The sequence below is a fragment of the Trachinotus anak genome, unplaced genomic scaffold (assembly GCF_046630095.1).
Source record: "Trachinotus anak isolate AG129_WGS33_773 ecotype Australia unplaced genomic scaffold, CSIRO_AGI_Tana_v1 ptg000013l, whole genome shotgun sequence".
NCBI classification, from domain to species: Eukaryota; Metazoa; Chordata; class Actinopteri; order Carangiformes; family Carangidae; genus Trachinotus; species Trachinotus anak.
Genome location: NW_027273864.1, coordinates 20203235 through 20226074, shown reverse-complemented (window position 1 = coordinate 20226074; position 22840 = coordinate 20203235). Strand labels below are relative to the sequence as shown.

The window sequence follows — 22840 nt, the reverse complement described above, 5'->3', positions numbered from 1 at the left end:
GGAAGTGGCTCAAACTGCAATGAACAAAAGAGACACTGTGAAAAAGAGGAAATATGACTTTGCCGGCATTTACATACGAGTTTATAAATAATGCACATTTTCTCTTCAGTGTCATACCAAAGTGTTGAATAATACAATAAACTGTGGAGATTCAAATTTCTGCACTTCTTTTGCCAACCTTTTGCCTTTTAGCACATTTTTTGAATATTTTATTTGTAATTATTCTTATTCTTATTTTTAAGATTTATTATTATTATTTTTTTTTATGATAGTTATTTACCCACTTTTTGCCATACAGTAACTGTAAGTGGGTGATTTTAACACTCAGCTCAACTTGTGGCTCCACCTCCACCCATGAGCCCCATGTGACCTAGTGACAGGGTGAGGCTCTTGGTGCACTTGTTTCCAGGGGTTCAACTGCTACAGGAGGCCAAGGCTCGAACGGAGAGAGAGGTGCATTGTGGCCGGAGCCATGGACTACCAACAGAAACTGGCTGAAAAACTTACCATCCTCATTGAGAGAGGGAATGGGGTGCTGATACGTATGAACTACATTAAGAAGGTAAGGGAGAATAGGAAGAGCTGTAGATGCGTGTAACAAAGACGAGAAATAAGGAACTTGACTTTTGTCTCCTACGCTTTGACTTTGTAATGTTCTCAAAAATTTGTTTCTGCATAAAGTTATTACACAAAGACACATCTAAGGGTAAACATATTAGTACATAGTTACAGACTGCTGTAAAATGAACTAAAATTTACCAATATTTATAACTGTGTCATTTAATTTCTATTTCCACTTTCAAAGGAACGGGGAATCAGAGCTTGCTTGTACAGATTACAATCTACTTTTATCTACGATACAATACATAGAACAATGATTGTATAAAGCCAAACACATTTAAGTACTTTATCTGTGCTGCAAGAAAGAACTACAGGGTCCTACAGGGATGTTAACCACAAATAAAATCCAATAATGTTTTCAAAGGCAAGAAACTCTCCAGAAACTGTAACTCAAACATGAACGATGAGATGACGTGATGGTCACAGCTTGTGTGGTGCTTCTCCTTCTAAGTGCTTTGTGTGTAAAGTGACATAGCAGTGCAGGGAACAGTGTCTTCCAACTGCAACTAAATATTTTTCTCCAGAGAGGAAGTGCAAACAGGAAGTCAGTTTGAGCTGCCAGTCACCTCAAACTTCAGTTATTCTGAATGAATACGGTGAATGAACACCAGTAGAACATAATAAACACCAGTAAAATATAATGAAGGAATCAGACAGTCGATAATAATTTCACATTTCTATCTGTTAACAGCTGCAGACACAGTGTTTGTTAGTTAAGATGGTTTATTTTGACATGACAGACATCTTTTGATGTGACAAGCAGGAAGTGACACTCTTCTCATGAGAAAATACAGTATGCTGTATCTACTGTGCACACACACATGCACACACAAACACACATCCCATTTTCTGTAACACTATGTGAAACAATAAAACGCCCAGTCAAGATTTGCTGATTGTGCATGCATTTCTTTTTTCAATTTTACAGTTCAGACTTGGGAGCTGCTACACGGTCTCCTACTGTCAGCCTTTAAACAGGCCCACGTGAGCAGCTTGGTGTTTACTGTTCTGCTCAAAGTCACCTTGAGGGTGGTTGCTGAGGGAGGTTGGGAGAACAGTACTGCTATCTCTGCCTGTATGTTCCCAGCCAGCCTGAGCTTTCAGTGACTTTCTGCTGCCCGCTTTGGCTCATCATTGGCTGGATGCTGTTCAAAACAACCAAGTCCTGCAAATACTCTTTGTGCTGCAAGGCGTGAAAATGTGTCAGGCATGTTGTCGGAAGTGTCACAGTATGCTGTGCAAACTCATCACATCGTCACATCTTTATCATTCACTAACCTCTGTTACAGACCTGTGGAGACCCTAAGCAGCGCCCGTCCATCCTGACAGATAAAGCATTGGAGTCCGCTGTCAAGTACATCAACAAGAAATTCCCCAACATTGACTTCAGAGGAAACATTGTAAGCATGAAGCAGCCTTTGTGCAAGCTTTTTTTTTTCTTACCTTAAGCCTGTACTTATTTTCATGTTCTGTTTTCATATGATCAGAAAAATATCATTTTGACATGTTGACAAAAAATGTTTGCTTCTTCGCTCAGTCAATTGGTAATTATTGTTATTCAGTGTTCACAGGAAACATGTTTCGGCAGTTATACCGAAAAACGGGCCAACTGCTCTGTTATAACAAAATTATTATTTTTTAATTATTATTATTTTCATGATCTCAAGAAAACAAACATGTTTTCTTGAGATCATAAAATACCAAAAAGAAAAAAACAAAACAAAGAAAATAAACAAACACTCCAACACAGTAGAAATATCCATGATAACAAATATTCATTCATTCAAAGGTACTTTGTGTACTGGATTGCCAGTATCTGACAGACGATCTGTTGTTCTGTCCATGTTGTGTTTATGTATTTGTTTATTTCATTTAATTAATTTGCATGGGGCTAACTGGTTTAATCAGGTGTTAACTGGAGCCCATCAACACATACAGGATTCAGGATTTCAGCTGATCGTTCGCTTTTCACAAAATGTGTCACCCCACACCTGAGCAGCAATGAACTATCTTCATTAATGTTTATTACAGCAAAATCTGACCGGCATCCAGCGACAGAAATCTGACGTGTTGTCAGCCACATCAAGCTACTACGACTCCTTCCTGGACGTCATAGAGTTCAGGGTGATTATATAACTCTCTTGCTGATTCTTATTTTCTTTTTTCATTTTTTCCTTCTTTCTCCTTCTCATGTTTTATTTCAGATTTAGTTTTTTGACATGACCCAACAAGTTCCTGTGGTATATTGCTAAACCTAACACAGCAACTGCCTGCATTAACAGAGCAATTAAAATAAAACACAGTTACATAATTCTTTAAACATGAAAACGCAAATCTGAAAATAAGGGACAATGGTGATGGTGGCTGCAGTACACAGCTCTTTCTTTCCCTAGCTCCTTCTGTGCATCTTATTTGAATTTTCGATTCTCAGAATACATTTACATATAGAGTGGTTTAATCTGATATAGGAAAATAATTTGATTTTATTCTAAATATCAGTTTGTTACACCTCTGTGCGTATTTGCATATTTCTGTGATGGAGGTCGCAGCCAGGCCAAGGCATCATCTGTATTTGTAGGACTGAGAATAACTTAATCATGATGTTATAAGAATATGCAAATGTAAAGTGATTATATGGCTAGCGGACTCTATGAAAATGATAATGTGTTTAGGAAATCATATTAGAGGCTTAACATGATTGAAATGCTGCTTTGTTGTTGTGCATGTGTCGTCTGTTTTCTAAACTCTAAACCTTCTCTGTTCTTCATTCAGGACCATGTCTATGAGCTGCTGAACACCATAGACGCCTGCCAGTGCTTCTTTGATATTGTAAGTATTTACTGTATGGCTGGTAAATGAGAGCACTCAAGTCGCACACGGCATCTGTGCATAATTTGACAAGCTCTCACTATTCTCCCCTCTTTTCATTCATTCTGCTGCTACTGTGGTGTTTACTCCCACAGTACATGTGACACACTGCAGGTTGTTTTTTCTCGCCTCACAGCCCCAGCCTCCCCCTGTTCAGTCTGTCAGGGTTTTTCTTTTTATTATCATAATTATAGTAGCACTTCTTGCCTTGTGCATTACATATATCCCAGTGTTTATTTCACTGATCTCTGTCCCCTGTGATCTAACCCTAACCTCTGCACAGTGAATGGGGGCATTTTAAGCATCTCATGTGCCTGGATTTATTTAGGGAGCATCTCTCAAGAGCAAGACCTTTTATGCCAAATACATCTGCAGATCCATTTGATCCAACACACTTCTCGCTGTGCAAGATACTTATTATTTCAGTTGTAAGACATTTTACATTCACCATTCACAGTCTTGATGAAAAACATCCCTGATGAAATTCCATTTCAAGCTGATAAATATTAAAGCTATATTAACTTCAGATCTATCAAAATGTATCTTCTTGGCCAGATAAGTGACAATAAAAAGCTTATAGTTTCCTCACTGAGGGAGAATAAGGCTGTTTCAGTGGATAATACAGGTTTTTATGTCAGGTTTTTAATACATATATACATCTGTAGTACATCTGTATGTTCAGTATGTTCCAAACTAGGGCTGTGACCATCATCAGCTGCCATCATATTTTCAGTATATTTTCTATATAACAAGATTATTGTAATCCCTGTAGAAAATATAATAATAACAATAATAATAATCAATCATAACTCTACAAAAGTGTACAAAAAGAACAATTATACTTAAACGATAGTGAAAAGGCAACCAGATGAAGTGATAAACACAAGACATGTAACATCTGCCATCATGATATTATAATATGTGTATTATTAATAGAATATTGATATTTCACCTTTTAAATAAAACAGTTCTTTTCAATACTGGTATATTGCAACATCCCTATTCCAAACACCAATATACTGTATAGCTAAATAAAGTGCTTCCTTGTTCAGCTACTGTTTTCTTCAAACTGACAGTGGCTCCATTTGTGATGTTCAATAACAATGTATTTCTTTCACATCTTCAAGTAGCTCTAGTCTACTATATCTACGGTATGTGGTTTTTTAATTGGCTATTAATGTCAGAGCCACTGACTACACCATTTTGGTTTCAGGCAGTCAACTTTGACTTCACCAAGAACTACTTGGATCTGATCATCATCTACACCTCAGTGATCATAACGCTCTCTCGCATTGATGACAAGAAGGCCCTGGTGGGCATGTTCAACTGTGCCCATGAGATGACCAACGGTTGCAGGTGAGAAAACATGAAATAGCTTAATAAATACAGAAGAAACATCAATTAAGTATAAGTAATAAATAAATAATAATAATAATATTAGATAAAAGGTATTTTTATAGATGGATGGATGTCTTTTCCATTTACTCATCCAGATGGCTCAAAACAGCAACCAGTCAACACAGGATTTGAATTTGTGTTGCTTAGCTATAACAAACACTTCATACAAGTGCTTTAATTAACGCTATTACAATTTTACATATCCATCAATTTCAATATTCTTCTGATCCTCATAATCAACTAGAATATTAATTGCCACAGACATCAACAGCCCACCATGAACCTGGAGGAAGTGCCAAGTTGTATTCTGACATTTGAGTCGCCCCATTTTGCATATTTATTCATACACTCAAAAATGCAGGATGCTTATCTTAGTTTGAGACGTGAGCAGAAAACACAAACACATATAATTTAATGTCATATTGGACTTGAACACCACACACATTTAAACCCTTGAGAAGGAGCAGTCTCAGCTCTTCAGCCACCCAAAAGCAAAGCTGTATAAAATGACATAATTTCTAAAATCCAAAGCTTTTGATATCAGTAAGATTCCTGTAGGTAATGTTAGATTGGCACAGGTTTGGCAGTGCTGTGTTACTATAATGTACTACATCTTTTCCTTCTTCTCTTCTCTGTGGTGGTTAATTGTACGCTGTAATCCTGCAGCGACTCCTCCTACCCACGCCTTGGCCAGATGTTCTTGGAGTATGAACATCCTTGGAAAAAGCTCACTGAGGAGTTTGGCCCTCACACAAGGGTAAGCTCGCTGTCTCACTGTGGGTAGGCCTATAGAGTGCAAAGGTACATAAACAGCTGATGAGTTGCTTTAGCTGAAAGGTGGACAGTGGCACAGTAAAGTGAAGTGATTGTTTGAACTGCTGCAATAAGCATTTTGCCACAAGGTTAGATGCACACTGTTTTAATAACTTTAGAATTAAGACTTCCCTTTACTGGAACTAAGGGGCCCCCCATTAAAAACAGTCCCAGACCAAAGGCACATAAATATATGTGGATATACATCTGCCAGATACTATAGCTGTACCTTGCAAGTGCTGTACACATGACTAACACAGTATTAATACGAATCATATATCATTCTATTTACTAATATTAGTGAGTACATTGGTCTGTGTGTGCTGTGCCTATGCACAAATAAGCTTGTTTCTCCTTTTTGTTGGATTCCAGGTTGGAAGCATTACCATCTCTCTCAATCTCTGCCATTTTGCCCCGTCTTCCATCTCTGCCTGTTTCCAGCTCCCTCACTCACTGTTTTCCTTTCTGTCTCCTAGTCTGTGACGGCGGCATTGCTGTCTCTGAGGATGGTCTACCCACGCAGGAACCTGCCAGCAGAGCAGTGGCGGAGCGCCCAGCTCCTCAGCCTGCTCAGTGCTCCAGCAGCCATGCTGGACTCGGCCTGCTGTGACACAGTGAGTCCACCCACCTTTCACCTCTTGTCCTGTACTTATCTCTGACAGAGGGAGAAAGAAAGAGGAAAGGGGGCGTTGTGTCTAAAATATGGTTTTCCCAGTGATATCAGGCACAGAAATGAGAGAAGGTGTCACAGCCAAAAGTTGCAATTACAGTATATGTATAGTCTTCTAGGTCAGATGCAGTCCACTTGACATTAGCTCTGTGCCCCATTTTCCCTCTTGTCCCATTAGGGCTATGATTTAGAAAATGATTTGTTTTACTGTCCCTTAACCTCTCTCGCTAGTCCCTGAACTTATATTCCTACCCACCCCCCTTTTCTGCACTGTCCAGGTCTCTGTCATCCTCTCTGCTTTTCTCTGACATGGCCATTATAGTCCCTGTGATGTAATGTTATGATCCCTGTTGCCTGTGGCTGCCTCATATAATAACCACTGGCCAAGAAACTGACCTTCAGGCAACCATTGTTCTTATGGAAAGATATAATATCTGAAAGCAAAAGACACCCACTCATTTAAAGTCTATAGAGAATACAGATGGGTTTCAGGTTGAGCAACATTTTGCCTTTTGAACACATTTTGGGAAGATAGTCACCATTTCCAGGTGGATGAAATATTAAATACACTGTGTGAGTGTAGAATCCCCAAAAACTTGCTTTTCTTTTGATGGTGGACCAAGAAAAGCATAGCCATGCAGAAAGATATAATGGGTACTATACACATGTAGTTAATTGACAGGATTTTACTTCATCATAAGGTGCATAAATGTATGGTTGTTCTAAATGTCTGTGTTGGCAGTTAATAAGCTTACTGTCCACTACAGATGGCATGCGAATACCTTCCTATGGAGGTGATGGAGCGATGGATTATTAGTAAGTATTCCTTATCCTGATTGATAACTTCCTCACTTTGTCAAAGGATAATAACATGTTGTAAAATTACTTAAATTTCAGAACCTGCAGAATTTTAAGATGTACACTTTGTTTCAACCGGAACAGATTTCTCACACAGTGACAACCACTTCTTTTGGATACCAGTTAAAGCTACAACGTTTTCAAGAATCTCAGTGTTTGATATGCTCATATAACTCCTCAAAAACTTTGGCGTAAAATGAAAAGGAGAGGGGGGGCCTTCTGATTAATACTTCAAGCCATCATCTATAATTTCAACAACAAATCTCTGTTGATAAAAAGCTCGCAGAGGCCATTAGTGTAATTCCCAGCTAGAAAATAGTCTTAAAACCTAATGATGTGATCACAGACAGCAGCAGAAACCTTCAGATCATGAGTGTTGATGACTGTCCTTCTAGTCGGGTTCCTGTTGTGCCACAGCAGCCTGAATACCAACCAGGCCTCCCAGGATCTGTGGAAGATGGCTCTGCGGAGCGGCCTCTACCTCACTCTCACCAGAGATGAAGTCCTCAACATACACAAAGTCTCTGAGGACCTCTTCGACAGCATCAAAGGGTATGAAAGCTGCACTGTGGCAGTGTATTTTAGACCTAGCCGGTTAGGAAATAGGAAAATAATAGGCAAGTCTTTTCTGCACTCCATGTTTCAGACACTCAACAAAGGAGAAGGGATTTTAAAATGTGCCCTAAGTGCCACTCCAGATCACTGCCCTGGATTAAAGGGTTTGAACTGTTGAGGGTCTCTTCTCTGGTCTCTTTGATTGCTCATTAAGTATTGAGTAAAGCATATTTTTTAAAAGTGCCTGTCCCTAAAATGCTAGATATGCAGCTGAAGCTAGACTAATCTTACATTATTCCTTATTACAAAATACCAAATAATAAACAAATTAATAATGAGAGAAAGGTCTGGGACCTTATTGTCTTATATTTGGAGTAGAACAGCTTGGATTATAGAGTAAAAGTTAGAGAGAAAAAATAATATGATGATTGCAGAACATCACTTACTGATTAGAGTCAAGGAATGTATTATATTTCTTCATAAGCATTTCAGAAGATGAAGACTGATTCTACTCCAAAATTCATACATGCCAAGACAGAGATGATAGATATTTAATAAAGGTCAGTGTTGCCTGACTGTAGCAATTAATGTATCTGCAACTGCTTTCACTTTTTAGATTGTTAATTAGCTTCCGATTGCATTTGATTGAAATTTTTTCTTAATTTTTTTCAGATATGGCAAGAGGATTGCAGACATCAAGGAATGCCGTGAGCAGGTCCTAGTCAACTGGTGAGTTTGGCAGGAAACTAAGCTTTGTTTTTTCCTCTTGTGTGTCATAAATATTCATTCATGTGTATTTATTTTGAAATGAGCTGTGAGAACTGAGTGTCCATGTTCATCTCCTGTGTTAATAACAGCGGGGCTTTGCACAGAGAGAGGAGGCAGTTTCTGAGAGGAGCAATGAGGGAATTATTTAAAGTTCTGGAGGATGAACCCGGACTTCTGGGACCAAAGGTAGAAGCCCAGTAATGAGCATAACAGTGGGACTTGAAGAATTTAAATCATTCATTACTGCAAGTTATAACTCTGGTGTTTTTGATCTAGTTTCCAACCTGTACACATATTGGACTCTGGGGAATATCTCTGGGGAATATCTGGACTGGGGGGGCATTGGGGGGGTTACCTTTGAATGACCCTGTATTTTATGACTCATCATAACTTTTACCAAACTTAGCTGATATGCTTTCCTAACTCTCCTCTTTCGTCTCTGATCCATGTGCCAATGGAATCTCCAAGGCCCTGTTTGTCTTCATGGCTCTGTCGTTTTCCCGTGACGAGGTCCTGTGGCTCGTCAGACACTCTGAGAATATGCCAAAGATAAAGACACTTGAGGACTACATTGACAAGTAGGTCATAGGTACAGAGGAAGTGCACCATGGACTGCTGCAGCTGAAAGATCATGTTTGTATACAGAAATCTGACACTCAGTTGTTCAGAGGCCATCAGCAGTGGAGAGAATGACACATAGTCCTGAATATCTCTTGTGTTCACTTGGTATTTTTTCATGCATTCTTAATCCAAACCCCAAAAAAGCAAATGTCACTTTCCCCTCACTGCCAGTCCTCTTAGGATGTCTATCAGGGGAAGAACAGAAGTGCAGCAGCTGTGTGCACATTAGTTTTTCTTAGTACACGTACCTTAAGATGTGTTGAAGGGATTTTACATTGGATTATTTGTACAAATTTTTGGTGTTAATTTGTGTTTTCTGTTTTTCCAGTCAGATGGCAGAGTTGCTGTTCCACATGGAGAAGCTTAGAGGTCTTATGAGAAAGCACAACCAAGTAGTACAGCGCTACCACGTTCAGTACCTGGCCCAGTTTGATGCCTTGGCTCTTAATGATACCATACAGGTATTGGCAGTTAGTTTTTTGCTTGTATGGGAGTATGTGTGTACAACATGAACTGTGTAAGAGTGTTTAAATTCTGTGCATTTCCTTTAACCTTTATGTGAGATGCCGACATTGTCAGAGGAAGGAGAAAACAATAATTATACCACTGAGTGCATCCGTTATTCTCCAGCTCTCTTTCATCAGCACAAACTTTATGAACAACCAGTATCAAACTTTCTCTCCCCTGCAGAACATGTATGTGTGTCCAGAGGAGGAATCAGTCCTGCTGAGTTCATTTGTCTCAACCCTGTCCGCTCTCTCAGTCAAACAAGGTAATCACATCAAAAATACTGAGCATTACCTTCACTGAAAACAATAAATAACACAATGAATTCTGATAATGACGAATGGCATTTTGCTGTGCAGTGGAAAACAAAGAGGAGTTTGATTTCAGGGCACTTAGACTGGACTGGCTGAGATTACAGGTATGCAGGTTTAATGTATTGCCTCAATAATGAGTGTAAAATGTTTGTTTTACAGTCAAGAGTGAGACAGTTATCACCTTACAGTCTTCTTCTTCCTTGGTTGTAGGCCTACACAAGTGTGACCAAGGCTCCTCTTCCATTGAAGGAGTACCCTGACTTAGCAAAAGTGATGAATATGATCCAGTTTCACACCAGGATGGTGGACAGTGTGGAAGAAATGCTGCAGGAGACATCTGAGGTGTCCATACTCTGGTCAGTCTCTCCTCTCCTCTCCTCTCCTCTCCTCTCCTCTCCTCTCCTCTCCTCTCCTAACTATTTAATCATTTTTGTTTCCCAGCTTCTACCCACGTGTCTTTGAGAAGATGTTCAACCAGAGCAGTGAGGAGGTGACCATGAAGCGTTACCTCATGTCCTTCCCTACTGTCTGTTCCCACTTCAGCCACTGTGGACACCCTCTCTGCCCAGAAGAGGTCAGTGTTCAGTCATCTGCCTTGTAACCTATTAATCATCAGCTGAGCTAAGCTGCATGGAGTGTGTGCACACTCACATATACTGCTATTTGTCTTCATGTCTAGATAGAGGCAATGGAGAAGAGGACTCTGCACCTGTGTGTGACCTTCCTGGAGCAGATAGCCAAGCAGACCAGTGCTGTTGTGTTAGAGATATGTGCCGAGCAGAACAACCTCAATGACCAGGTGAAATCTGAGTTTTTTTCAGATTAAAAAAAAAAAAGAAGAAAACTAACTATCTAGCACAGAGTGAGTCTGCCAAACTCCATATCAGAATGAAATTATTCTAGTCATAGCTTGGCATCAGTGGATGTAGCTGGAGGCAGTGGACATAAAATGATAAGACAGGTCTATAACTCTGGAGTTGATTAATGTGGTGCTGTTTCTCTAATCCCTTGAGGAAAATATGACAAAAGTGTTTACATTTTGACTGAATTCCTGCCATGTGAACACAAAACTCCCATGTTTATCTTTGAGCACGTTACCCAATATTTGTGTAACTGAATTCTTCTTCCCTTTCTGTCTCTCTCTTTTTCGTTCCCCTTTCTTCTCTCCTTCTCTGCATCCATCTCTTTCCACTTGAAAACCCCTTAGTTGCTGCCCAAGCACTGTGCCGAAACCATCAGCGCAGCTCGCCACAGAAAGCAAAAGAAGCCAGTGCCAAAGAAAGGAGAGGTCCAGAAAGAGAAACCGGGGGCTGAGAGCCTGAGGAAAGACCGGACTGTCGCAACCAAGTCAGCTTTTTTTCTTTGTTTCCCTCTGTTTGTCTCCATCTATTCCTCTTCTTATCTCACTCTGCGAAATCCTCCCATGATTTTCCTGAATACGCAGAATAGGTTGTAATTAAAACATCCCTGTTTTCTGGAAACATGCAGCATTATCACCAGTTAAAGTGCAGTTAAATAAATGCTGTGTTGGATCCTGGTTCTTTAAAGGTTAGGGTTAGGCCATTGCAGTTCATGTTGGTAGAAATATTCTACTGTCTGCTGATGTTTCCAAATCATTTCCTTCACCACTTGAAACATTTATCATTATTAAATGATCAAGATGTAAATGCTCTTGTCTATAAGCCAGGGGTTGGTTTTGAACTTTATTATCCTTCAAGTTGAATCAGTCAGTGTTGAGAGGTACTGAATCAAGCAGTTAAAAATAAGAACTGAAACACTTCAGCCTATTAGAGAAACACATTTACTGGCAGCACATTTTATGTTGGCCTATTCATTGTTTGGTAATATTCTGTATATAGCTACAGCTCGAACACTCCTTAATTAAATCTGAAGAGTTGTAATTCTGTCTCTCTCCCTCCTCTCAGCTTTCCTCCCCTCTGCCTCACTTTGGAGGGTTTTACAATTTTCTAACATGTTTATTACCTTATTTGTCTGAGAAGAGCACATCCATACCACCGTCACTGTCAAAATATTTGTCCTAAAGGCTCGCATCCTCCCCTCTCTCTCTCTCTCTCTCTCTCTCCCTCTTTCCCTCTCTATCCTCTAGTGTTGACAAGATGCATCTGATGCTGACAGAGCTCTGCTCCACCTACAGTCTCTGCAGTGACTTTATTGTCTTCGACCACATCGTCGTCCCCACAGAGTTCCTCATCTCTCATCTGGAGACACGCCTCACTGAGTATGCTGAGTGGGGATGGGGGGGATTATTATATTTGTCTAAACAAATGTTGATAATATGAGTCATGATATTGTATAAAACTCCCTGAGGTGATATTTTTGAGAATTTTCTTCCTCTAAATGTTCCTGTACTCACTGGAAGCTATCTGCACCAGAGGCTTTAGCCTTTAAATTTTTGCTTTGGCATCTCCATAAACAATTTCTGTCAGAAATATGCTAATTACCTAATTGATTGTGGAAGAAACATACTGTCTATGTAATATTGTTTCCTCTGCCAGTGTATAAATGTGCTGCACAACTGTACCCCACTGTACCAGCATAATGGCATCATTTCACTGTTTTCATACAGTTGGCTCTATGTCCAAACTCATTGCCTGAATACTCACATACATGACGTCCATTAGCTCGACCTCGGTGCTGAACGGAGGCTGTAGAAATCACTGTGACCAGGATGTGAGAATTGTGGAAACTCAGAAGCATCATTAGATGCAACACATCTTCTCCAAATTGCCACTCATTCACAGACCTGCACAAAGTGTCTTTGTCCTCCTAACAATCATGGAGTAATTTGGAGCTTGTCTCCATCCATGTAATGAACCCTGCTTTCCTATCTGATTCCTCTGTGTCAGGCGGTGTTTCACCCACTTAAAAATCGCAGAAGAGATCCATCATGTCACTCCCTTGCTCTGTGTCATTTCAGTGCTAACTGTTATTTAGATTAGGGCTTGGTACCAGGGCAACCTAATGTTTCTGTGTATATGCTCTGCATAGTCTCCCTGTCTAAGCCGATGATTATCTCCCCTGTCGCCCTAAAATTAGCACCCTTGAGTAGCAGCATGCTTGCAGTGATTGGCCTTTCCATAGCTCAAAATCGTAAATAAAGTCTAGTCAGGGAGGGAGGGACCCTGACGAAAAATAAATAAAATTGCAGTGAAGCCCCGGAGCAGTGAATGTGCTGACCTAATGAGAGTAGTGCCATGTCACCATGCCTCGTTTAACCTGTTTCAAGGTCCCATCTGTCCAACCCTGAGTCACCTCCAGCCCGGTGATAAGTGACGTTGGTTAAACATGTTTCTCCAGGATCATCGTGAGAATGGCTAATTACAACCAGACCACCCAGGAGATAGCCCGTCCCTCAGACCTCCTGGCAGGGATAAGAGTCTATACAGCCACTCTGCACAGCCTCTCCAGCTACATCAGCGTGGACGTCACCCGCCTTGTGAAGAGTGTCCTGCTGCAGCAAACACAGCCACTGGACTCCCGCGGAGGGCAGACCGTTACCACCCTCTACACAAACTGGTGTGTGTGATATATAGGTTTATCTTCATGCAAGTGTCCATTTAAAACACATGTATCCAAATAGGCTATTTTATGTATTGAATCACTGACATCTACAGCATAACCATCATACACAGAGATGCACAGGAAGCATAAACACACACGCAACACTGCAACTAGGGCAAAAATACATCCTGTTGGTTTCTCTCTGTCCTTTTTCTTTGTAATTTACTTTCACTCACTTTAATAATAATAACACCTGTTGCATTTTTTTTCAGGTTCCTAGAAAGTCTCTTGCGTCAAGCCAGCAACTCTCTCATTGTCCACTGTCCCACGATGCTCTGCTTTGTCAACCAGACGACTGATAACGAACCAAGTTTCAGAGCAGAGGAGTTCTCAGATGTTTCAGGTCAGCCCCAGGTCTTCGTTACAGTAATTTAATCTGCAGCATACCGTATGTCGATATGTTAATATGAACTTCACCCTATCTGAATGCACATGGCTCGATTGTCAAAGTTTTCCACTCCTAATTCAGACAATGAAAGAAATGAGAGAGGAATAATACAAAGCAGCACTTTTAGTTGCAAGTCGTGTAGTCATTTTTTTTCCCCATGAGAGTGTTTGTACGGCAAGTGTAAAAAGGAGTCTGGGAGGAGGAAAATTTTTCCTTTTTGCAGACACGTGTTTTAAGACTTGACAGGTTCAGAAAGTTCCCCTGTACTCTGAGGTTTAATGACCAAGGACTCACAGATCCAAGAGATGACTCACTCGTTTGAAAAGGCACAACTTGCAGATCTCCTGTGACACCACATGCAGGGGGAGCGTTATTGCTCAAGAGGATGTGGGTCTTATTGTGGTGGTGTGTGGTGTTCTCTTTCACGCTGCCTGTCATGCAGTTTATTCTGACACTGCCTGGCTAATGTAAACTTCAGTATTGCTTATCATCTCCCACGCTCTTCCGTCCCTGCCACATAACCATTCCAGCATCACTTGTTTCTCCTCCACACAGCCTCCTGTTCTGCCTCCACGCTACCTTGCAGGAGCAGTGGACCTCCATATGACTGTGTTACGGCTGTTTTCACTCTACCAAAGATTAATGTACACACAAGCACCATTATACATTAAGCATTATACAAACACCTACGCTTAGAGATGCATTCATGAGGCACACACAGACACGGCACCTTGGAAACCACTGCACTTCATCGTAGTCTATATTTACTCCTCAGTGAGGTATCTGCCTGCCTCACAGTGACTCACTTGCCCGTCCATTAACCACCTCCAATTTTAACCACACACGTCCTTATCCATCCATAATCAGACAGAGATGTTGAGCTGAGTGAAAGGTCTAATAGCTGCAGTTGTCTCTCTCTCATTGATTCAGCTACACTCACAAATCAAATAGAATCTGTGTCCTTTATGTCTCTGTTAGAGATTCAGACTTTGTATTAGATGCCTGCAAAAATGCCCCACTAGAAAGAAACAATACATCCCCAGCTGAGCCTTGTTCTGTCTGGGTCATGTTTGGCTGCTTGACATCAACATCGATTCAAGCCTCTGTTGATTCTTCATCTCCCCCCAATCAAAATATGTTTCATGTAACCCTCTGAACAGAGCTACGCGCCCTGGCGGAGCTAATTGGTCCGTATGGTCTGAAGTTTCTCAGTGAGAACCTGATGTGGCATATCACCTCTCAAATCACTGAGCTGAAGGTACTGTATGATGCTCATTTTAAGATAAGAATCTGTACATCTGTGGCCTGCTGAGTTATCTGCTGAATTATGTAGTTATGTAGCTAAATAAAAGAGTCAGCATACAGTTGTAGGAATCAAATATGTCTGTTTTGCTAGGGTTGTGTGTGTCCATCTGCCATGGATGTTTACACCGAAATTAATGAAATAAATAATTTACAATTTAATATATTTAAAAATATAATAAAGCTAGTTTAATTACACCAAATCACATGCTTTTGAGTTGCTCAATTACTCAAGTGTAATAACAAACTGAATTACAAGTATGTCAAATCATCAGAATTCATATTTCTCATTTACTCACAACAGTGACAGAAAAATCTTGTTTTAGTCTTCTCACCAGCTAGCCTTTACTTGTTATAGCAGCTGTATTGTTGGCTGTCTCTCTGTGACAGACTTCGATAAGCATGCTCCCACGCTTATCGAATCTTCATGATTTCTGAAGCCCACAAATAACCATGTCAGAGTTCAAGTTAATGTGGTTTGCCTCAGTTTAAAGTTCTGTTCTGAAGCAAAACAAACCAATTTAAAAAGGTACTTTACATATTCCCATGGGATAATAGTTTTATTAAGTGATATCCGAACTAAATTTTGACCAAGCATGTAATTACTGTATTTAAAGTTGTTTTTATTATCAAATCCCTGCGCACAATGGTAAAGTATATAACTGTATATTATAACTATTTCTCATTTTGTGGGACTCATTTTATCTTGTCACGCTCATTTATCTCTTTTGAAACAGCAGCTCCTCATGTACAAGAAATCACTTAGTACAGCTGTTCTGTGTCAGGCTCCCCACCTCGACACCTATGATTGAAGTGCGGAGTTGCACCACTGCAGCTCTGACACAGCTTTCACCTCTGTACAGTTTAACTCCCACTTAAAGGTGGTTCTATCCCTCACTTTCACTTCTCTTTTCATCTGTCAGAAACTAGTGATTGAGAACATGGACATCCTGGTACAGATGAGGAACAACTTTGATAAGCCAGAGGAAATGACCAATCTTAAAAAGAGGCTGACAGGTGAGAAGTGGAGAGAGGAACGCGGGGGCAGATTAAGAGGAGAAATGTGAAGAAAGAGATAGAGGGTTGAAAGGAAGAGATAAAAAAGTGTAGGAGGAGAGCAGGTAGTGCACAATGTACAAAGTGGAGGAAATGGTATGAGAAGAGGCGCCATAACAAGAAGTGAAGGATGAGTACTATAGATGAATCCCTGAGCAATATTATTTCTGTACTGACTGACATACACAAACAAATGTTTGCATAAAGGACCAAGTTCTTTATACGTCACTTATTTAATTCAGGCTAACCTGATATTAGTCCAGTAAAGAACTGGGCCTGGAATAACAGCTCTGAAAGGTTTTCAAACAGAGACAAGCATGGAATTGAGTTAAAATGTCTGCCAGGACAATCTGATGCAGAGCAGGGAACTAACATCAGCACTTGCAGAGAGCATGGCCAGGTGCAAGACAAACAAATGACAAAAAGACAAAAAAAAAATCCTTCCTGGCGCTACCAGACATGAGTTAAATTGAATATAAAGCAAGCACTCATTCTCTTCTTACACTTTTGCTCCCATTCTCTTAGTTTAGGGCACTCTTGTTTTCTTAAAGCCCAAAATATCAGACGTTATTTGAAGCAAATAACCAGGTGAGCTGTGAAACACTGTAAGACGGTGAGCAGTAATCTCATATGCCCAGTGATCACACATTCATAATTGTAACAACAGCACCGAGTCACTTATTCACCCACAGTGTTGCACTAGAGGTCACTGCTTTATGGTCCAGAGTCATATGTAAGTTTACATAATAAGCAACTTGATAACACGGCTGCAAGTCCTGATCTGTTTCATGTGCACTTATAGGTGGAGAGAACGTGTTGAAGAGGATGACCATCATTGGGGTGATCCTGTCCTTCAAATCAATGGCACAGGACTGTATGCAAGATGTAATGTCCAACAATATTTTATAATAATATAAAACTCCTGATAAACTGCAGATGAAACTTTTTGTAATACATGTCGGTGCAACAGATAAGGGATTGTGATATCCACACATCAGAAAGTTCAAATTCAGTGTGCAAGGTCCTTCTTGAAATAGTGGTTTGATGACAAAAAAAAAAAATTAAAGGTTCACAGATGTTTTTTTTAATGCATCTCGCAACATTACAAAAAAGCATTAAATCATATCATTATATATAGATTGGAAGAAGACTGTATAAAGGTCTTTCCTTTATTATGTATGATCAGTGATCTTGTGTCATATAATCCTATAATCTAGATCATGCATAAGCATTGCCCATACCTGATGGGGCCCATGAAGTGCCTGAGAGACTTCATCTCCCCGGAAGCTGACATCAAGGTAAAACACAGCTTTTATAGCACTTGCAGAGAGCTACACTGGATATATAACAAAAAATAAAAAGAGTCCATATGTTGAGCTCCCACAGAGAAAAAATGTGAAATAATTAGATTTTCACTGTGCATGAATCATCCTATCACAGTTTATAAACAGCATATTAACTGTTTATTTTCACAAGGTCAACTTATTGTGGGAGAATTTAGGTTAAAGGCATATTATTATTGTATTGACATTTATCCAAATGTATATTTACATCTGAGACTGTAGGGAGGTGACTGATGGCCATCAGAGGTAAAGAATGCAGACTATACTGTTGCACAACGTGAGGGTGAATATAATTTATTTAAATAAAAGACACTGAGCAACAGTAGAGCTGAGTTAGAGAGTTGCAGGGAACCTTTTTTTTTAATTTTTTAGTACCAACCAAATTAAATTCCTTATCTCCCTCTGGAGAAATCTGAGTGACTGTGCCTCATGAACTCCCGCTCCCATTACTTACGTCTGGTCTCTGAGTGAGGCATAACAGCCGTGCCACAGCCTGGGCCAGGATAACCCCAAAGACGTCAGCAGCCCCCTCATGCCTCCGTGAGAGAGACTCTGAACGCTGCTGCAGCTCTGCACTCTAAACCACATCAGTGGAAACATTCTGCCCAGACAGGCCAGCCATCCATGCAACCAGAAATAGGGCGAGATCAAACCCTCTATCAAGACAAAGACACCCACTACTGATTTAGTATCACTCCTTAGAGAATGTACTGTATGCCACTGTATGTTTTGTGGCTGGTGTGTAAAATAGAAATCACAGATTAGCTTTGTATTGGCTGTGTTTCTGTGGTGTGGCAATTGGGCAATAAAATGTAATGAAGTGATTACTATTTAAATGGTGCAGTAAATTTAATCCATTAAACCCCGGTGGGTCAGTCATTGCAAACTCATGTTGTGCAACTAAAATTTATTCTAACCCACACAACTTCATTCAAAATTCTAGTCAAAGTTTTTAAAAGATGCCAAATATTTCAGGCTGTATTTTGAGAAAATGTGTATAATACGCAGTGGTGGCATTTCAGTGGGTAAGTACTAATTTGACTAAGTGGTGCTTTCCTTATTTGAAATTTTATATATATTTATGTATTTTATTTTATGCTACTTCACTTGTATATTTCACTACATTACAGAGGGAAATTTTACTTTCTACTAAGTAAGATTTTAGATGTCAGACTTTTACTTTTAATGGGGTATTTTAGAGTGTGGTATTGCTACTTTTTGTCAAGTGAATCTATTGAACACTTCCTCACCTCATAGACACATAGAATATTAATTGAAATGGGTTCTTGGGTTTGGATATTTCACTGTCTAAATATCATAGAGCTTCAATGAAGACATGGAACGAGCCAATACAGAATCTAAATATGTGAAACAGTGTAAAACAAGATCACTTTTACAACCTTAAAGCTACTCTATGTTAGCATTTCACACCTCTGCCCCTCCTTTAACCTTTGTGACCTTACAGGTGACTCTAAGCATTTTTGAGTTGGCGTCTGCTGCAGGGCTGCCATGCGATATTGAGCCTGCCCTCGTCAGAGCTATTAGCGGCATGCAGACAGGTAACACTTAAACTATTAGAGCTGTTTTTGTAGACGGCATTAGGGGCTCTAACAGCTTAGTCATCAGGAGGAGAGAGTGTTCTTTCATCATTTTATGTTGTCTATAAAAAACCTCCAGATAACACATCCATTGATGAAGAGTACAAGCTGTCCTGTTTGCTGCTTGTCTACATCGCTGTGTCCCTGCCTACCTTGGCCCTGGACAACAACTCGTCCTACAGCCGAGAGCACGGAGGTGCATATTCATTCATTCATTTTCATCTGCTACAAACTGCTTGACAGTAATTAGTCTCCAGGCAGCCCTCAACCAACTACTAATCACTACTTCTTCCAGCCATTACTTACCAGCTGCTGATAGTGGATAAGAAAGGTACTCCACCCTGAAACACTAAGTTTATTAGCATCTCTGTGTATCATACTTTCCAGTCTGACTGACGTGCTTCGAAGCAAAGTATGTCAGTTAATGAGAAACACGTTTCTGTTGAGAGACTTTTGTTTACAGATAACTTCGGCTGACGTGCATCGATACAGTTACTCTTGGCATGTGGCCCTGCTGACCCTAACTCCTTGGCTCCGAGCCTGGACTGCAACATTAAGAGCAGCAAATAGTCGAGATTTCTATCAAAGCACAGGGTGGCGTTTGTCTCAGATTATTTTCTTTGTCTCTATTTTCCATTGGCATGTTTGAAATAGATTTACCCAGTGAGCCTGAGGAAATATGCTCAGTATGCTTCCTCTTAAGTGTTATGGATCATTAAGTAAATTTCTCTAATTGTCGTGCCACAAAAACATCCTCTCTCTGGTTTAAGTCACAGGACGTGCTTTTCCATTCTCTCTAATTCTCAGTGATGAATTTGTATTTTTATCTCCCCAGGTCACAATAACAACATTCACTGCTTAGCTACAGCTATCAACCAGCTGGCTGCTGCCATGTTCACTGTGCAGAACAAGAACATAGAGCAGCATCTCAAAGAGTTTCTCCTGGTGAGTGGCAAACATTTTATTAAGTTTCTTCTCAAGAGAAAAAAAGTTTTATTTTTTATTTTTATATTTAATTTTTATTCTTTTATTTTTTTGTGTGCAAAATCCTGCATAGTGTTAACACCAAATATTATTCAAATGACAGAAATCAGAGAAGATGAAATCAGTCATAGACCTACACCCTGTAGTAACGTGTCTTAAGTAGACATTGCTTCATATGAAATGGTCACAAGCAAAAAATATTTGGGAGCAGTGAATTAATAGTTTTACAGAAAACAGGTGATTTTCTTGATCTGGGGCATGATGCAAAGAATTTAAGCAAAACCTTTGAATATGAGTAGGGATAAATGGTGTCTTGGGCACACTACTTTCTCAAGACACTGCCAACCTTTTGCCCCAGTTGAGGTTATGTCCAGCAGCGTAAAAAAAGAAAAAAAAACACTCCAGTTGTTTGATCTGACTCTTTTTAACTTTGTATCATTCCACAGATGGCCTCATCCACTCTGCTTCAGCTGGGACAAAATGTAGAGAGAGTGGAGGTCAAAAACCGAGAATCCATCTACCTGCTTCTGCACATGGTAGGATTGCCAGTTCAATACTAATCATGTATTTATAAATTTACAATAAGGCATAAATGGGTTTATAATTTGACTAATGGAAAAATCTCTGACTCAGTAATTGAGTTTTTTTTTCTTTACAATAAACCATCAACCCTGCAGGGTCTTCTATAAAGGCTTATTTCTTATCTCTAAAGCACTAATAAATGAATGATTAACAATAAAGTAATTAGTGAAAACTTATAAACCGTATGCATATTTTAAAGTGGTGCTGACATTTAAAATGGATGGAGAGGGTTTTTTAAATTATTAATACAGATGAGGAAGTGAGTTTTTTTATTGTTCTCAGCCATAACTACAGCACAGTAAATGATGAATAAATGGTATTGATCAACAACTTCATCAAATCCTAACCATTTATTGATTGGTAATTTTGTGCTATGGAAAATCATTATTGCCCAGATGTATTTAAATTAAGTCTGCTTTTATTCTATATTTTTGTATTGTCAACAAATCCCATGAAAATACCAAAACCAGTGATGAATTGATCCTATACAAGTATTTTCTGTGTAGACAGAATCTGATACAACCTGCCTGTACCATAGATCTCCTGTGGCCTTTAAGACCTCCATTACAGTGAACACATTCATTACAGTGCTCACAAACTGCAGTTCACAGTTCACTAACACACTAGTGCACCAAATGGGTATTCATCCACCAAAGAAAATAGTCCCCAACAAATGCACTTTTTCATCGTGTTTAGGCAAAAAAAAAAAATAAAAAATACATTGGCCATCTGCTTGAAACAACTTGTTTAAGAATTTTAAAAGCTAAAGTATCAATCTGACTAGTTTTTCTTAAATAGATTTTGACATCATCAGGAGGAGCAAATGGGCTGATTTTTTGAGGTTTTGGTCTTTTAATGGGATAGTAATGGACAAAAGGAAAAATATAAACTAACTTTAGTTTTAACACTGATTCATTTAGATTGTGGAAGAGTCTCCTTTCTTGAGCCAGGACATGCTGGAGAGCTGCTTCCCATATGTTCTGCTCCGAAACGCCTACAGAGAGGTGTACAGGTCCTTTATCATCACTCTGGGCTGAAGACGTTCTTAAATACTTTTAATTTAACCTTTATTTATCCACAAGAGTATTTTAATATGCATGATGCATACATGGTTGTTTTCATCACTGTTCAGCGTCTAATTATCACAGGTCTGCACATTCACACCAGTTCAACCCCTGCCTTGGACATTTTGATCACATTAGTGCTGATAATGTTTCCTGTGAGTCAGCGCTCTTGATGTACCCCATAGAAAAAGATCCTTCCTCATTTTACAAACTCTAGATTTGATTTTACGGCGCTTATCCACCAGTATTGTGGTGTAGATTTATGACTGCTGCAGTATTACTAACATCAGCTTGAATCTTTCAAATGTAAATCAGGTGTATTCTCCAACCTCTGTTTTGTATTTTACATATCAGTTCCAGAAACATCAGTCTTACAGAAAATATGTTTTTGAATATGTTTCGATTGAATCCACATTTGTTCTGATTTTTAATAGATTATATTTTAATAGTTGGTGTGCAACATTATTTCTGACAAATTTTCCTTGAATAAAGATGATAATTATAAGCTGTTTGTTTTCTTTTTGGTCTCTATTCAACATGTGTTCCTCGTCTATTTCCAGTCCGTTCTCCACCCTCACTCCCCTCCCATCCTTCCTCCCAGGGTGAGAGTCTTGTCCTCATATCTCATGTACAATTTAAATGATGCACTCCAGTTTTACAGAATTGAAAATGCTTGTCGCTAATTTTAGATTGGCCCTGAGTGATTTTTATTTTGCAACCAGCACTGTTCAGCCTGTCTTCCTTTTTTCCTCTCTCTTCTGTCTCCTCCCCTCTCGCCCCATTCTGCAGCTATATCTGTATGGTTGCCACACTGGAGATATGGATGCTCACATCCGCTTGTGTACAGTATGTGTGTGTGTCTGTGTAAGTTGTATGTAGGTTTTCAACACCTAAGGCTAGGGACCCAGCCTTGTCACAAAAGCACAAGAGGTTCAATTCCCACTACAG

The 22840-nt window shown here is 39.6% G+C and overlaps 1 protein-coding gene across 1 annotated transcript; it reads left to right on the top strand.

Moving 5' to 3' along the window:
- Positions 1–387: 387 nt before the first annotated feature.
- Positions 388–22397, top strand: nckap1l (NCK associated protein 1 like). The gene is made up of 31 exons (XM_071494713.1): positions 388–562; positions 1911–2021; positions 2653–2745; positions 3394–3450; positions 4703–4845; positions 5554–5644; positions 6177–6314; positions 7138–7186; positions 7624–7780; positions 8456–8512; positions 8641–8737; positions 9020–9129; positions 9501–9633; positions 9863–9944; positions 10039–10097; positions 10204–10349; positions 10435–10567; positions 10673–10792; positions 11201–11340; positions 12101–12232; positions 13312–13530; positions 13788–13918; positions 15124–15221; positions 16189–16282; positions 17124–17206; positions 17539–17619; positions 19130–19223; positions 19342–19458; positions 20098–20207; positions 20693–20782; positions 21749–22397. Exons 1-31 carry the CDS (start codon positions 473–475, stop codon positions 21863–21865), a joined length of 3372 nt encoding a protein of 1123 aa, XP_071350814.1. The 5' UTR covers positions 388–472; the 3' UTR covers positions 21866–22397.
- The last annotated feature ends 443 nt before the right edge of the window (positions 22398–22840 follow it).

Bases quoted from the DNA above. Each gene is read 5' to 3' on its own strand.
- nckap1l (XM_071494713.1), top strand. From the start codon at position 473: ATGGACTACCAACAGAAACTGGCTGAAAAACTTACCATCCTCATTGAG. The intron at 10,098-10,203 runs GTATGCAGGTTT...CCTTGGTTGTAG, and splicing joins TGGACTGGCTGAGATTACAG to GCCTACACAAGTGTGACCAA. The intron at 20,783-21,748 runs GTAGGATTGCCA...TGATTCATTTAG, and splicing joins TCTACCTGCTTCTGCACATG to ATTGTGGAAGAGTCTCCTTT.